We start from the raw sequence: 15,005 nt of genomic DNA on the forward strand, positions 1-15,005 counted from the left end.
TTTCACTAATGACAATAATGACTTTTCTTTATTTTCTTTACTCTTTTTTACTTCATGTTATTTGTCTCCACAACTCACAAATCAAATGTAAAGTCGTCTCTTGAGGAATTGGCTTTATGAGCGTTCCTAGTATCATCGGCGAATGGGTTTTCAATAAACGGTTCTGTGTTTCCAAAGCCGTCATTTTCAAATCCATTATTATCACTAAAGGGGTTCGCAGAAGCATCTTGCAACTCACCGTACTTACCTCTCTTTTGGGTAGTATCGTACATTCTGATGATCTTTTCTTGACCACCTTCTTCAGCCTGGGAAAAGGCAAACCCTCTTTGTTTTTTCATTCTTTGTACTTGTCTCACTTTCCTGATAGCATTCTGAAATTGCTGGACATGCGGTCTTGAATCGGTTATATTATACTTTTGCATTTCTTGGATAACATGGTATGTTTCCGGTTCGTACATTCTTTTATAATATTTCCATAAGAAGTCTCTGACTAAGGCAAAAATCGGTAAGACAATTAAAGTCAACCAAAACACACCGGACCCATACGTATGTTTAACCACACCGTAATATTCCCTTGAAACGTTAGCGTGTGGGAAAATGGAAGCGTAAATTGGGAAAAATACTAACCAAAATAAGAAGGATCCAGGGATGGCAACTAGAGTAAACTTGGTCCACTGGTTAGTAACTAAAGCGGCTTTCCCCAGAACAATAATAACACTTGTAGTGTAAACAGCTATACCCCAAGACCAATGATCTGCCAGCTCGCCGTGCATGTTTAAGGCAAACCCGTATCTGTAAATCAAAATGGTCCCAATGAAAACTATTGCAGAATGGAAAAATCCATTGATAATCCATCCCCAAAAGATGTAGACCGAGAAGAATTGGCCCTTTTGTCCCAATTTGTATATTTGTGGATAACGCTCAAGTAATCTACTACTAACAAATTGGTCAAAAACTCCAATAACAAAAGGGGGCCAAACAGTAAAAAACAAATTGTAGAAACTCATCGTCCATGATTCCATAATTGATTGACCCGAAAAAGCATTTGCGAAAACGTACCAAAATTGTGTCATGTATAAAGCTGTATTCTTGTAAAATGAATACAAGATTGCCACAGAGATTCTTTGATAAGACCAGGAACCATGGACCAGTAACAATTTCTTCAAAAATCTGAACTGACCAACAGCTATATCAGCAGAGCGGGCAGCTTGCATACCTTCCATACCACTTATACCAACACCGACATGAGCGGCTTGAATCATACTAACATCGTTAGCACCATCACCAATGGCTAGTAATAGCGAGGATGTCTTTCTTTTAACCATTTTTACAACCAAAGCCTTTTGTAGCGGAGACACACGACAACATATAACTGCTTTGCAAAGCTTGGCTACAGTTAGTAAGTAATCTTCCAATTCTGATTCCAGGGCAAAGCTTAATGACTTACCATCAATAACAAGTGCCAAAGTGTTCATGTCGTGCGTTGATAGTTGATGCTCGTTAAGAGCATCAATCTTTTCTAACAAATTCCTTTCAGTGTCCTCTTTACTTTCTTCATTGATGATCAGTAGATTCATATCTTCACTCAGTAACCGACAACTCATACCAATATTGACAGCAGTCTCTTGTTTATCACCAGTTAACACCCAGATTTTGATACCCGCTTCTTGTAATGTGTGAATGGTCTCTGGAACACCATCTTGTAACTTATCTTCAATAGCAGTTGCACCAATTAATAACAGATTTTTTTCAATTAGATTTGCTGCATCATCTAATTTTTGAGCTCTGTTATCTAATGTCGTGGCAGCCTCGTTGTAAATATTATTCCATTCTTCATATTCTCCTTCAGGTATATCCCTTACGGCCAGACATAAGGTTCTTAGACCTTCCGATGCGTAATCTTCCAAATGTCTCATTGTAGCTTCCACATATTCGTTAGCTTCATCGTTTAGTCTTTCCAAAATGACAGTATCTGCACCTTTACAGAATAATTTAATCGAGCCATCCGGAAATCTGAATATTGCGCTCATTCTTTTTCTAGTAGAATTGAATTCGCAAATGTTCAATAGTTGATATTCTTTTTCTTCACCAGTTTCTTCAATTAGTACGGTTACAGAGTTTGGCTTACGAATAATAAACTTATATCCCAAATCCGCACCACCTTGAACAAGCGCACCTTCGTCTGGAGAAGCTGCTTGATATTTAATAGAACCATCGCTTTGGAATTCTGGAATAACGGTATGGCATGTAGCCAATAATGTCAAGAAATCATTGATAATAGGTGAATCCTCGTCAGAAGGATCATTTAGTTTTTTTCTCAAATCTTCAAATTTTCTAAAACCAACTTCAATCCCGTCTTCTATGGTAGCTATTTTGTCCTCTGGTATTTTATCAATATAACAACGTCCTGCGATAGAGCAAGACTTGAATTCCATAATATTTCTAGTCAAAGTTCCCGTCTTGTCACTGAAAATATATTCAATTTGACCAAGCTCTTCGACCAAAGAAGATGTACGAACCACAGTGGGAGTATCGGTTTCTTCGTAGTATAAATCTAAATCCGAACCTATCATAAACGCTTGGTAATATTTTATCAGTTCAACGGTAACAAATAAAGAAATGGGGACCAAATTGGAAAATAAAATCCAAAACGTTAGGAAATCTCTAAAAAATAACCCAGCTTTGTTGGTTCCCTCCAGGTAAAGATAAGAAAGATGTTTGGCATCAGCAGTGGACATAATTACGTTACCAATAGACGAAATCAAAATCAGCACGATCAAGACTGTAAATAATGCAATGATTTGCCTGTTGATAATCTTTTCAACCGCGGTTCTCTTGATGGGGGTTGCAGTAGCATTACGCATCAGTTTGGTTTCATGACCAGTAAATATAACTAGGCCAAATATCCAAGCAGTGTTTCTCAAAGTTGCACCTCTCAAAATCATTTGTTCTGGCGATAACGGTATTTGGCGATCATTTAACGTCATAGTACCTTCATACGTATATAAGCTGGAGTTTGGTTGTTCGGAAACAACCTTCCCTCTCATATTTTTTAAAGTTCTAGAATCGATGAATTTGGCTGTTTCCTCTCTTGACTGTTTGATCTTTAGATTCGTTTCACCATCCAAGTTGGCAGTTTCGATATAGCAAAGACCTTCGGGTTCCGAGGATGACAGGACTATAGTGTCAGCAGGAATAGGTTCTTCTGATTTTACCCTAATTATGTCACCAACACGAATGTCAATCCATCTCTTCTCAACGAAGTCATCTTGTGCTTCCGAGAAGATTTCTGCGGTCGAATTATTTAATTCTTTATCAGAATTGGCTCTCTTGATATCTTCGATACATTCTTTCATGGCAGAGACAATGAGCACCACAAGTAAAGTACCGATGGTGGTGTATCTATTGGTTGGTGAGACGTGGGGCACTTGTTGAATGGCAGATGTGCATAAAAAAAATAGATTGGCATATTTTGAGAATTCTTGGAACAGAAACTTGGGTAAAAATGTAGCAAAGTTATACTTGGTAGTGGATATATGATTATCGCTATAACCAAACGATGAGTTGGCCAGAGAGTCGTTGACATGAATAAGTCGTGGTTCGCCGTTGCCATCTGCATCACCAACATTTTTTCTTAAGATGTATCGGTTGAAAAGAATCTTGATGTCGAACTTGTTTCTCGAGTTCAAATAGCTATCATCGACTTCATTGTTGGTTACTGCATTGTAAGGATTCATTTCGAAGCTTTCAGGCCCTTTCTTTCTTTTGAATGTGAAGGCGTTTTTGAGACCATTACCGAACCTAGCAAAGACACCGGGAGGCTTACCGCCCCTCAAAGATTGCGGCTGATATGCATTCGAGTCAAACCTATTGGCATTCCAAGACGTTTGGTCATCATCGTTGTTACTCATAAATGGATTTTCGCGCATATCGTTCTCAATATTATCATCGTCAGCATCTAAATCGATCGTTTCCTCGGGAAATGCATGGACCGGTGGCACATAATTCGCATTAGCATGTGAGCTTGTAGTCTTTGAATGGGACCCCGAGGGAGAGGTGCTCTCGTCCAAGAAATCGATATCGAAAAGCGTGTCATCTTCCCCAGGTTTCCTCTGTAGAGGCGTTTTTTTATCGTCACTCATGGCAGAATCAAAAAACCAAAGGCCCAATTAATGATAATTTCTTGACAGTATAGTTTCTGGTTGACGGTATCGAATCCTTGTTGCACTTTTCCCTTTGGAACTGTTAATAATTGTTGATTATATGTTTCCTCAACTTAGTGGCATTAAGCAAATTTAGGTTTTTTGCCAAAAAAAAGCCCATCACGTGATCAAAAGTATACCTCTAGCATACATTATCGACGCTTTATTGTATTACTTTGATCAGTTAAGCTATACCACAATAATAATCAATAAAAGTGTCTCTTTAATATGAATGTTGAGTGTTACAGAATGGGCCATTTTACAAATACAACAATATTTATATGTATATGTATATATATATATATATAAGTAAAAAGTTTGAAGGGATGTTTTCTTTTATGAAAAGTTGCTACTATGATACAGTACGTTGCCCAATCCATAAGGAAAAAAATCCTATTTAATCAATGATAAAAATTGGAGAATCATGTAATGTTGTGTTGTGTTGTGTTGAGCTTATTGGGCCACTTCTTGTTCAGCATTTTGAAGTTCGTGCTCCTCTTCGTATTCGATTTCGACCTTTGGACGTTTAGCCTTAGCGCTAGCGGTCTTCTTACGTCTCTTGGAGCTATCCTTGTCTTCATCGTCACTGTCGCTATCGCTATCGCTTTCGCTTTCACTGGCACTTGATGCTTCTTTATCAGAATCGGCTAACCATTTTTCTAGATCGTTCACGTCGACGTATTCACCTTCACCGTCGTCTTCCACGTATTCGACCTCACCGTCGTCGCTCTCTTCTTCTTCTTCGTCCCAGTCTTCTTCCTCGTCTTGGTCGTTTTCTTCTTCCATTTGACCCATTATCTTTTTCCAGACCTTTTCGTCCACGTTCAATGGCTTGTCACCGTAAGCACCACTCTTCAATCTGTCCATCAATTCCTTTTCAATTGCCTTTTCGATCTTGGCAGCCACCAATGCCTTTCTTTCTCTGTTCTCTTCTCTTCTCTTGACCTTTGGTGCCACACCAACGTAATGCCTTTCATCTTCCCTTAGCGCCAAACGTCTCTCCGTTATCATGACCTGCGTCAACTTGGTAAATCTTTGCTTACACTTGTGACGGAAAAACTTACTCCAATGCAGTAGATGTTCGTCGATCTGTTGTAAGGCCTTGGAATAATTCTTGGATAGTTTGATTCTTTCCCACAATTTGGCAGGGGTATGTGCTCTCTCTGGCGTCTTCATATACAGGTACAACTTCCCGTTATCATTCTTTACTGTTGCATACTTGGAGTTGGCTAACGGGCATGACTGTCTGGTACACAACCCGGTGACGTTATACTCATTTCTACAGAAAGTTTGACCACTAGGTGTCTTGATTCTATGGGAGCAGAAGCTCTGGTTGATCACTTGCCAAACAATTTCGTCAGACATATTTTCTCGTTATATTTCCACTTGCAGCTACCTGTTGACAAGCTAATCTAAAACTAAAGATGACGGTAAGTGCATCATCTGCCTATATACCAATAGGTTTTTTCAAATTTTTCAAAAAGCTCATCGGAAAATTTTTCAAAATAAAAAAWAAAAAAAAAAAAAAAAAATAAAAAAAAAAGCTCATTACCCGCCTGTCACCATACTTTCGACTATAATAAGCTCCTAATCATCGCATCCATGCTTTTGAAACTCGTATTCTTCTTCCTGAGCCATGCATGTTTTATTGTCATAGTCTGCTTTGATTTATCTACGATGAAAAAAATTATATGCCTTTTCTATATATTTTATATGCTAAATGTTTACAAAAGAAAGAATTTCGGGGATATTAAATGCTCGTTTTGCGGCGTGTGTTTCATGTGGATAGTTCCTTGATTTCCTCTTGTGATAGTGTGCTAATGTAAACGCATTTACTCAGTAGTTCGTGGTTAACTTCGAAAGCGTAAAACTTCGACCATTGAACTCTCTGAATGAAATTCTTTACTATTTGAACGTTGGTGTCAAATTTGTTGTAGTTCACGACTTTATCTTCCAAGATCCAGTCCTTCTTTTCAGAGTTTGCTGACAAGTCCGAAAGGTACACGACGATGAAGGGGACGCAGCCTACCAGTGGGTTTACTGAGTTTAGCAGATTTCTTATCGCAGAATAGTTCCTGTCTAATGACGGAATCTTCTTTAGTTCTTCCCAAGTTAAAAGATCGCCTGGCTCGATCAAACGCCAAGCGTCGGTAAACCTTTGAACAACCGATGAACTTAAAGCCAAGATTATTTCCATCAGTGTGTTGAAGTTTTGAAATTTTTTACAATGGTCCGCAACATGAATAAATCGCTGAATGACATTTCTTTTCATTTTGGAGCTTTTGGTAAGAAGAATCTCTGAAATAATCCAGTCCACAGTCAGGTTGAACCTTGAAATTGCCAAATCAATCCCGGATAAAGTCTCATTTCTCACCAGTAGTTGTAACCAGCTTATGACTTGTGGGCCTTCGTGTCTCATCTTCAAGTCCAACAAGTCTTTCCAATCTATTTCACCCAAAATCTCCTTTTCTATCAACGTCATTTGTTGCGCCACAGACAGTGAATCATACATTAATATGAAGGGGATATGATTTTCATTGTTAGACACCATCAGCCTCGGATCTTGGATCTTATACTGGCCGATCAGTTCTTGGATTTGCGCTGCTTGGACAGCGATATCATCAGCATTGGGAGTGCTGTTCTTTTCGGGTGAAGAGGAAGCAAAATCGTCCTTCTCTGGTTGGTTGGGAGTAAATGGAATGTTCATTATCGTTTGTCTCCTTCTCTCGATTAATAACGATTTCCGTTTTTCTGCGGGACTATTTGGGAATGACGGCAATTTAATGTCTAGCATGTCCACTTCATCCGCCAATCTGTTTGTTTTTAATCGAAGAGCATCACTACTCTTACTCTTTTCTGGCTTTCCAGATGTTTTCGCATATGTTCCTTCCAATTTCATCAAGGCCACTGTGATGGGGTCATCATTAATTGAATCATCGGGCATATTGGCAATGTCGTTCAAATCTTTCTTATCTAGTGTACCCGCCAAGGCTGGTTCAGGATCGGCCGTTTGTGTGTTCCGACCGCTTGATGTGTCATTGATCCCAAGATCATCCATTGTTAATATGCTTTCTGCCACGTGACTATTGGTATCATTTTCATTCTTCAAAAATTTACTTTTTAATTCTTCAACATTTTTCGCTGGCGAAGCAACATCAATGCTACCATCATCTGGTGAGAAGAAGTACTTGTTGTTTTTAGCATGGTGACTTGGGCTATCAAGATCATTATTAGAATCACTGAGGTCAATTGTTTTCATTTCATGCAAAGATGATATATTTGAAATCAGGTCCTGATTCCCTCTTTGATATTCTTCTCTCAAATCTATCCTTTCATATTGCATTGGTGTATCTCTAGATGTTTCAAATGTTTCCATTGTACTGCCAGTGGTAATCRAGTCTAAATCACTTACAACAGATTGTATTGTAGGTGCCATGGACAATCTGATTCTATTGGATTCACTCATCACGGTACCGTTTGCCAATTCTCTCTGCGGGCTTCTAGTTTGTTTTATTGGGCTATTGTTCGAAGATTCAAAAAGCTTACTCGTAGACACACTGATAACGGTGGATGATGTATCAGAATATATGGTGACATCCTTATTATGTTCTAAATTGAGAGGTTCGACCTCACTTATTTCCTCTATAATGGACTTCGAACTGCTTCGTACAGGATCTACAATGGTTAACTGTTTTGTTGGAGTTATGGCTATACTTTGGACTCTAGCAATACTAATTCTTCCACTAGCGGGTCTAACGGCTGCTTGTTTGATCCCACGGATGGATGGGGATCGTTTGTTGATTTTGGTTGAATCACAATTATCTGAGTTTAATGACGCATTGACGAAATCTTCGATTTCTTTTTCTTTTTTGCGTGATGTTTCATTACGTTCGTTATTACAATTTTCAGCTTCCTCGCTTGTATTGCTTTCTTTTTCGTCACAAATTTTCTTGTTGCCTAAGGACTTGGTATCTTCAAATGTAAACTCTCTTAAATTTAGAAACCCGGTTTTGGTCTTCAATGACGGAGTATCCATGGTATGGTTGACATTTCTTAATTTTTTTACTACAATATCTCTGGGAGGAGAACTGGATGACAGCTCAGAATCGTACGAATATGTGGCTGATTCGTTATCATCCCTGCTGTCATTTAGGGGTGACGATTCTTTAAGATCAGGTAGAACATTTTTCAAAGGTGAAGATGGAATGCTTTTTTGAGATTGTGAATTGTTTTTCCTTCTTGGCGTCATACTTGAAGTCGTTTCTGAGTTATTCTTTTTAGTTTCATGGAAGAGTAACCTTTGAGGTCCATTCTCGTCCACGTGTGAAGTACCTGTATCTTTATCAAAAAGTCTCATACTTTCTGTTGAGTAATTGCCATTTGCTTTATTGAAATAAGCTGCGGTGACACTTTTAACTTTTCTTCGTTGCAGCGCATCATACGAAGGGGACGGTAGTGTGTTAGAATCATTGTTCTGTAGTTTCTTGTTTAAGGTGTTGGTTAGAGAAATGACGGATTGAGCAATCGAGCTCACAGTTTGGTATAAATCCAAATTGTCCATGGCGCTAAAATTATCGTTGCTTGGTTTAAAGCTATTTCGTTTTAGAAGCTTAATATCATTTATACGTTCTTGGTGTGTGCCATCCATCTCCTCTGTAAGATATTCGTTCCCATCTGTGTGTGTTTGGATTTTTTCTATTAGTTGATTCTGTAAAGTTAGCAAGGATTCCACTTCGTCTATAGTTCTCGCGCTCAAGATATCAAATCTGGAAGAGTCAGAATTGGAAAGTTCTTCTTCTTCTTCTTCTTTGGAAAATTTCCTATTAAGAGACGATATTGACACAACGTATTTGACAAATGCATCCATTTCTGGTTTTTGATTAGTTTGGTTAATAGTGTTCATAAATTTTTTATCATTGCTGCTATCATTGCGGTTATGGTTTTTCATCCACTTGGCTAAAAGCCCGAGGGCACTGCGGTGTAGCAATGACATTGAAGATGTATTAGACCTGCTGTTGCTGTTGCTATTGTTATCTATAGATGACACCGTTGACACCCCTTGTAGTGTTCCATTTTGTTCATTTAGTTCTTCGGGAAGATATAGAGAATTTATGATGAACTCAACGTTTTTGGCCGGTGTGGGAGGCATTATCTTATTCACTGCATATGATGATGGATAGTCTACACCTTTCATAAGTGTGGAAACAAGAGTCACCTTGGATAAACGACTTATCTTTCGGTTGTTCTCTGGTATTTTGTCACTTTCCATATCAATGGACGGTTCTTTCACTGTTCGGTGCCTAGAATAAACGTTTGATGTATTATCAGGGAATAAGAGCATTGAGGGGGTCCGTTGGCTTTTGGAAGATTTCAAGGACTGCTGGTTATCGGGTAGTTTGAAAATATCTGAAGTTTTATATAGTGATAAAACGCTTTGATTACGGAAATCAGGGCTAGCAGCACTTTGTCTTGCGTAAATACTCAGTCGGCTTACTCTTCTGTGCAAACTTTCCAGTTGCGTAAAATCCCTCAAAGAGTAGTGTAACCACGCTTCAAAATCTTTTTTATCAGGTTCGTTTAATTTTATGTTCTCCCAAACCAACTTGGAACAGTGTACCCAGTTTTTTTTCAGGTTGATCAAACAACTGGAGATTATTTTGGGATAATGCGAAATATGTCTATCGTTCAAAAATTCGATCAACCGGAGCCTCAATGTGATGTTTGGTAAAAAATCTTGAACAAAATAATTCAGTATGGAATGCCTCAATAACACAAACGTTCTCACTAAAGCCACCTCACCAACCTGCCTTCTCTTGGCCTTTGCCTCATTTGTAGTGATCTCCCGAATGCACCATCGAAACCTGTAGATGAGCAAATCGTGTAAGTCTTGAGGTGTTATGAAATTTCTATAAATGAGGAAGAAATCTGCAAATGCGCTGTAATCTACCCCTTCCAAAGGAGAAGAAAGATGTACAATTAGAGCGGGCAAATCCGCACTATTCACTGGCTCGTTTGCAGATCTTGGCACGGTACCACACTCATAACTAATAACATTGGACGATGGGGTCGGGTAGTAATCTTTCTGGCTGAATATTTCCATGTTCAAAGCAGCAAATCTCTGAATAACTAAAGATGGTAGCAAACAACGAGTTTACCTAAACTTAAGAATTGATAACACGTGTACGGTTGTGTTGAGGTGAAGTCTTTAATCGAGGGCCAATCCTCTGTTTACAGTTTTTTTTTCATTGTTGATAAAAAGATCGAGATTTTCATTAGTCGCGAAACTGAAGAAAAGAGGAAAAAATTAGAAGGGTAATAACGACGACCTGCATCGTGAAGGAAAGTAGAAGTAGTAGTGGATTGACCATTTAAAAATGTTTATCGAGATTCATTATATAGCGGTGTATGTAGATCCACTTCTTCGGCTGGTAAGTATATAAACTTTTTCTTTTTATTTATGTATTTATACGATGTTCTTTATTCATGCTTCTTGTTTGTCAACAATATCCCAGGTGGATAGCCAGTTTAGATAACGGAAGTTTTGGCTCGAGCCCTCCATTCCGAATGAAATGGGGGAGAAGTACTGGTAGCAGCCGATTACAAGGGCGATGAAACCAGCGTATAAGACGAAACGCATAATACGGCCGCATTTGGACCTGGACCATTTTTGCAAACCGGCGTCGAAACAGTAAGCCAAAATGATCAATGCGAAATACAATGCCGGCAAGTAGTGGTGAACATACGTGACTCTAGACATGATGACGAATGGAACGAAATGTAGACCCCAGGCTAGTAGCGGGTAGAACCCACCCATTAGGAAAACGTTCCAGCTGGATGGATTGGTCAAGTCAACGTATTGTCTTTGCCATCTTATCAGTAGGATGACTACAGTGGCCATGAATGCTATGACAGCAACACTAGAAGCCCATGTGGAGACCGGGGTACCTAGTAGGAAGTACTTTGGATTATCGTCTCCCCAGCCACATAGTCTCAAACCAGTGTTCAAAGTTGGCCATTGCCAAGCGGAAGAAGCCAAATAGTCGAATTTGTCTGGATCTGGTAATAGGGCGTTATTAGTGGCCATCATGGCTAGGTTCAAATGAATAAAATCTTTGAAGAAATTGGTCTTTGGATATGTGAAGTCTTCAGGTCTTGGTGGTAAGTTTTCGTTTTCATGAGTTTCGATGTTCCACCATGTTCTTTTATCCCTTCTAAAGGGATTTTTCATACAAACAATTTCCTGCTGTCTAAACCCCCATTCTGGCAAACTGTTACCGGTTTGAGCCAAGTAACAGTTCATTTCCATGTTCTTGATACGGAAAGAAGTGGTCAAGGTATGCAACTTCTCTGGGTCTTCATCCCCTCTTTGGTCCATGATTTCGATGACCCAATTGTCCTTGTTGTCACCAACAAAGTCGTCACCGTAACCGGAGACTTCCCATTGTGACTTGGACACTGGTGCGGCGACTGGATGAGTGTGCAGATTTCTACCTGTACTTTTGTGTACCAATCTATAACTGGCACCGGCTTTCAGGAATTCAATATCGGTTTCGTTTTCCGACCAGGATGGTAGGCCTCTTTCTCTGTTGAAGAACCACGCGTTGTTTGCATCTTTGTAACCATAACCGGTAACCTGTTGTTGGTTGGAACCTTCTGGGTAACCTTGTATATGCGAGTGCAATAGGGAGCCTCCAAGAGCCTGGTTTTTGATCGAAACGACGGATGAGCCGAGGGCAATATCACGAGGACCTTGTCCAACATCAGACCCGATTAATCTTGCTTGGAAAAGCGATGGCATGTTAGCATCCCCAGTACCAGAGTGGGATAGTAGGTCAAAATGGATCTTGAAACACAGTAGGAAAATGAGGGAGGGAACGATAATGAGCCCGAAGATTCTTGCCAACCAATGGTTGATGTAGGTTTTCCACGACATGGTTTTGTCCGCCAAGAAGGTCCACAAGTCAATCACAGTATAGATACCGACCATAGTGATGATAAGTAGACCAACCATCTTGACGGAAATCGTACAACCCAGGGAAATACCCGTGATCAATAGCCATTTCCACCATTTTCTGGAGAAGGGCTTGGATCTTTGGTTGTGGAACATGACGAAACTAAAGAAGGATGCTACAGTGAAAAACAGCAGCATGGAGTCCAAAAGAATGAACCTACCCAAAGTACTGTACGAGTTTTCGAACAGAACCAAAACAGTCATCAACCAAACAGTGGGCAGCGAGAATCCAATAGCCTTGGCGGTGAAGTAAGCCAAGGGAACACAGAGCGCAGAAAATGACGCGTTAAACAGTCTCATCTTGACGTAGTCTAAGTAGTCTGGGTAGAGCTCACCGGAGGGGAAGTCCCAGGAGCCATTGTACCCTGCTAAGTAACCGGACAACCCGACAAGCATCTTCCCCAGGGGGGGATGGACATCATGGTAAAATTCGTGTCTTAAGTAGTACGACCCGAACTTACCAAAATGCGCTTCATCCCAAACAACACGGTTGTTGATGCCGATCTTGTACATCCTGGTGAATAAAGCCAACGCGGTAAACACCACGGGCATCAGGATGGCTTCGAGACGAAACAACGAGTCTTTCGCAGCGATCTTCGCCTTCGAGAAATCTTCCATGTTTTGCTCATCTGTACTTAGCAGCTCGTCACTGGCGTTGACGGAGGACGTCTCTCTTTGTCTCAGTATGTTCTCTTGCTTAATATGGGCGGCATTCTTGTTGCTGTACCCGGTAGACGAAGACGTGGACATGATTACTGGACCACGGTTCGAAACAATAAGACAGTAGCGGTGTGGACTGAGCCGTTTTTCTTGGTAAAGTTACTAGCCTCGAGAAATGACCTTCTTGTAACTTCCATGAGAAACAAAAGCTCCAAAATAAACAATACACGAAACGGGACTTCCTGTTAGTTCTTTCGTTCTTTTTTTTTCATATTCTTTTTTTATTTTTTTTCAGGGCGACGTGTCCAATAATAAACTAGGGTGTCACTGTGTACGGTGGATGMAAGTGACGGTAAATCGACCAGCGACAGTAAATGTCAGGCGTTGAGGCTATGTAGGTATGTATCTATCTGATGATGGAGTCGATGACGAAGACGAAGACGTAGCTGAGGATGCTACCTAGAGCCAGACCCGTGGAGACGAAGATGTTGGTGAAGCCACCAGCTGCCTCCTTCTCGTCGTCGTTGTCCAGCTGTTCCGGGACCTTCATGAAGCTCATGGAGATGACGTGGCCGTTGGTCACGCCGAACAGGAACTGCAGGAGCATGTAGCACAGGTCGACGACGACGGAGCCGTTGCGGTCCTCGTTGCCACTTGAGGAGGAGGTAATGGCCGTGAACACCAGGAACAGCGGGATAGCGGCGACCCGCAGCAGGGAGTAGATGAACGTCTTGCGGGGGGTGAAGTTCTGGTCACGGAACATGGGCCAGTCGGCGATGACCCTGCCGTACAGGTCTCCCAGGTTCCACAGCGTGAAGATGAGCGGGATGTACTGTGCGTTAGTCAAGGGTAGGCCCGTTACGTAGGTGGCAGACGCAAACACGGGGAAGACGAGCGTCACGACGAAGGTGGTGAATATGGAAAGCACCAGATACTTTAGCTTGGCGAACAGGACCTCGAAGGGGACCTTTAGTTGGAGCTCTTCACCCTCGTCGTCGTCGCTATTGTTGTTGTGGCCGTGGTCATGGTCGTGGTCGTCATCGTCATCGTCGTCCACCTGGTCAATCCGCCCGACAATACGGATTTCTTCCTCGCTGGAGCGCAAGGACCCTACCAGGACGTCGCTGAGGCGTCCATCTTCCACGTTCCAKCTCTCGGYCACTTTCCTGCCGATCTTGCTCACGCTGAACATCACAACACAAACGGTGACCACGAGCGTGGTCGTGAAGAAGTACAGGAGAATGCCCCCCGTGGTGGAAACAGACGAGTTTTCGATGAACGACAGGGCAAAAAGCACCAGCGAAGGCAGCACCCCGGCCACGGCCTGGCCCACCATCACGCCTTGACTGTACTCCGAACCGAAGACATTGGCTATGGCCATGATACCATTCTGTGTCATGGCCGTCCCCATGGAACTGATGACCACGAGCCCCATGATGAACATGAAGTTGAACCATTTGGGCAAGAGAAAATGCAGGATGGTGAAGAAGCACATGACGAGGAAAACGATAATTTCCCATACAAGCCCGTTCATGACTCTTCTCGAGTACTTGTACTGTCTCCTGGCCAGATAGATATTGAACAGCATTGCGGATATGGTCGAGAAGGACATCATAGAGCTTGTGAAGATCTTGGCCCAAATGGACGTGTCCTTGAAAATGTCGTGCTTGAAGTACTGCGACGCACTGAGAATGCAATTCCATGGCCACAAGAGACCTATCCCTATCGTGAAAAAGGTAATGTACGAGAAGTTTCGTAGTTTTTTCTTCAGTGGCAATGTGTCTAGCGGTTCAATGGACACGGAGTGCTGTCTTTCGTAATCGTCGTCGCCGTCGTCATCCAAGTGTTCGTTGCCCTCTGGCTCAAACTCCTCTCTGGAACGTGGTGGCTCTTCTGCATGCGTATCGGCCAGTGCAGGCTCAGGCGCTACCAGGGTGAAATGTTTGGGGTTATCAGTGTCAGCACGGGAACTCATCTTGACATCTAGCATGCTCCCCTGTATTCAATTATAGATAGTCACCGTAGCGTAAATCACTCATCTTTTAAGATTTCCAGTTTTTTTTTTTTCTTGCGGGAAAATATTTCTGATTACGGTAATAAAATAATAGTATAATGTTTATATAGCAAAAACT

General features: G+C 41.3%; 5 protein-coding genes across 5 annotated transcripts; all 5 read right to left on the bottom strand.

Moving 5' to 3' along the window:
* Positions 1–74: 74 nt before the first annotated feature.
* DRS2 (aminophospholipid-translocating P4-type ATPase DRS2) lies at positions 75–4,142 on the bottom strand (the record flags this gene model as incomplete). Its single annotated transcript, XM_018363292.1, has 1 exon — positions 75–4,142. The coding sequence occupies one exon, from the start codon at positions 4,140–4,142 to the stop codon at positions 75–77; it is 4,068 nt and encodes a 1,355-aa protein (XP_018224084.1).
* A 513-nt stretch (positions 4,143–4,655) lies between these two features.
* Positions 4,656–5,567, bottom strand: MAK16 (ribosome biosynthesis protein MAK16; the record flags this gene model as incomplete). Its single annotated transcript, XM_018363293.1, has 1 exon — positions 4,656–5,567. The coding sequence occupies one exon, from the start codon at positions 5,565–5,567 to the stop codon at positions 4,656–4,658; it is 912 nt and encodes a 303-aa protein (XP_018224085.1).
* A 412-nt stretch (positions 5,568–5,979) lies between these two features.
* LTE1 (mitotic regulator LTE1) lies at positions 5,980–10,302 on the bottom strand (the record flags this gene model as incomplete). The annotated part of the gene is made up of 1 exon (XM_018363294.1): positions 5,980–10,302. One exon carries the CDS (start codon positions 10,300–10,302, stop codon positions 5,980–5,982), a length of 4,323 nt encoding a protein of 1,440 aa, XP_018224086.1.
* A 381-nt stretch (positions 10,303–10,683) lies between these two features.
* Positions 10,684–12,963, bottom strand: PMT2 (dolichyl-phosphate-mannose-protein mannosyltransferase PMT2; the record flags this gene model as incomplete). The annotated part of the gene is made up of 1 exon (XM_018363295.1): positions 10,684–12,963. One exon carries the CDS (start codon positions 12,961–12,963, stop codon positions 10,684–10,686), a length of 2,280 nt encoding a protein of 759 aa, XP_018224087.1.
* A 316-nt stretch (positions 12,964–13,279) lies between these two features.
* On the bottom strand, positions 13,280–14,863 carry FUN26 (nucleoside transmembrane transporter FUN26; the record flags this gene model as incomplete). Its single annotated transcript, XM_018363296.1, has 1 exon — positions 13,280–14,863. The coding sequence occupies one exon, from the start codon at positions 14,861–14,863 to the stop codon at positions 13,280–13,282; it is 1,584 nt and encodes a 527-aa protein (XP_018224088.1).
* Between the last annotated feature and the right edge of the window lie 142 nt (positions 14,864–15,005).

The sequence above is a fragment of the Saccharomyces eubayanus genome, chromosome I, assembly GCF_001298625.1.
Source record: "Saccharomyces eubayanus strain FM1318 chromosome I, whole genome shotgun sequence".
Classification (NCBI taxonomy): Eukaryota; Fungi; Ascomycota; class Saccharomycetes; order Saccharomycetales; family Saccharomycetaceae; genus Saccharomyces; species Saccharomyces eubayanus.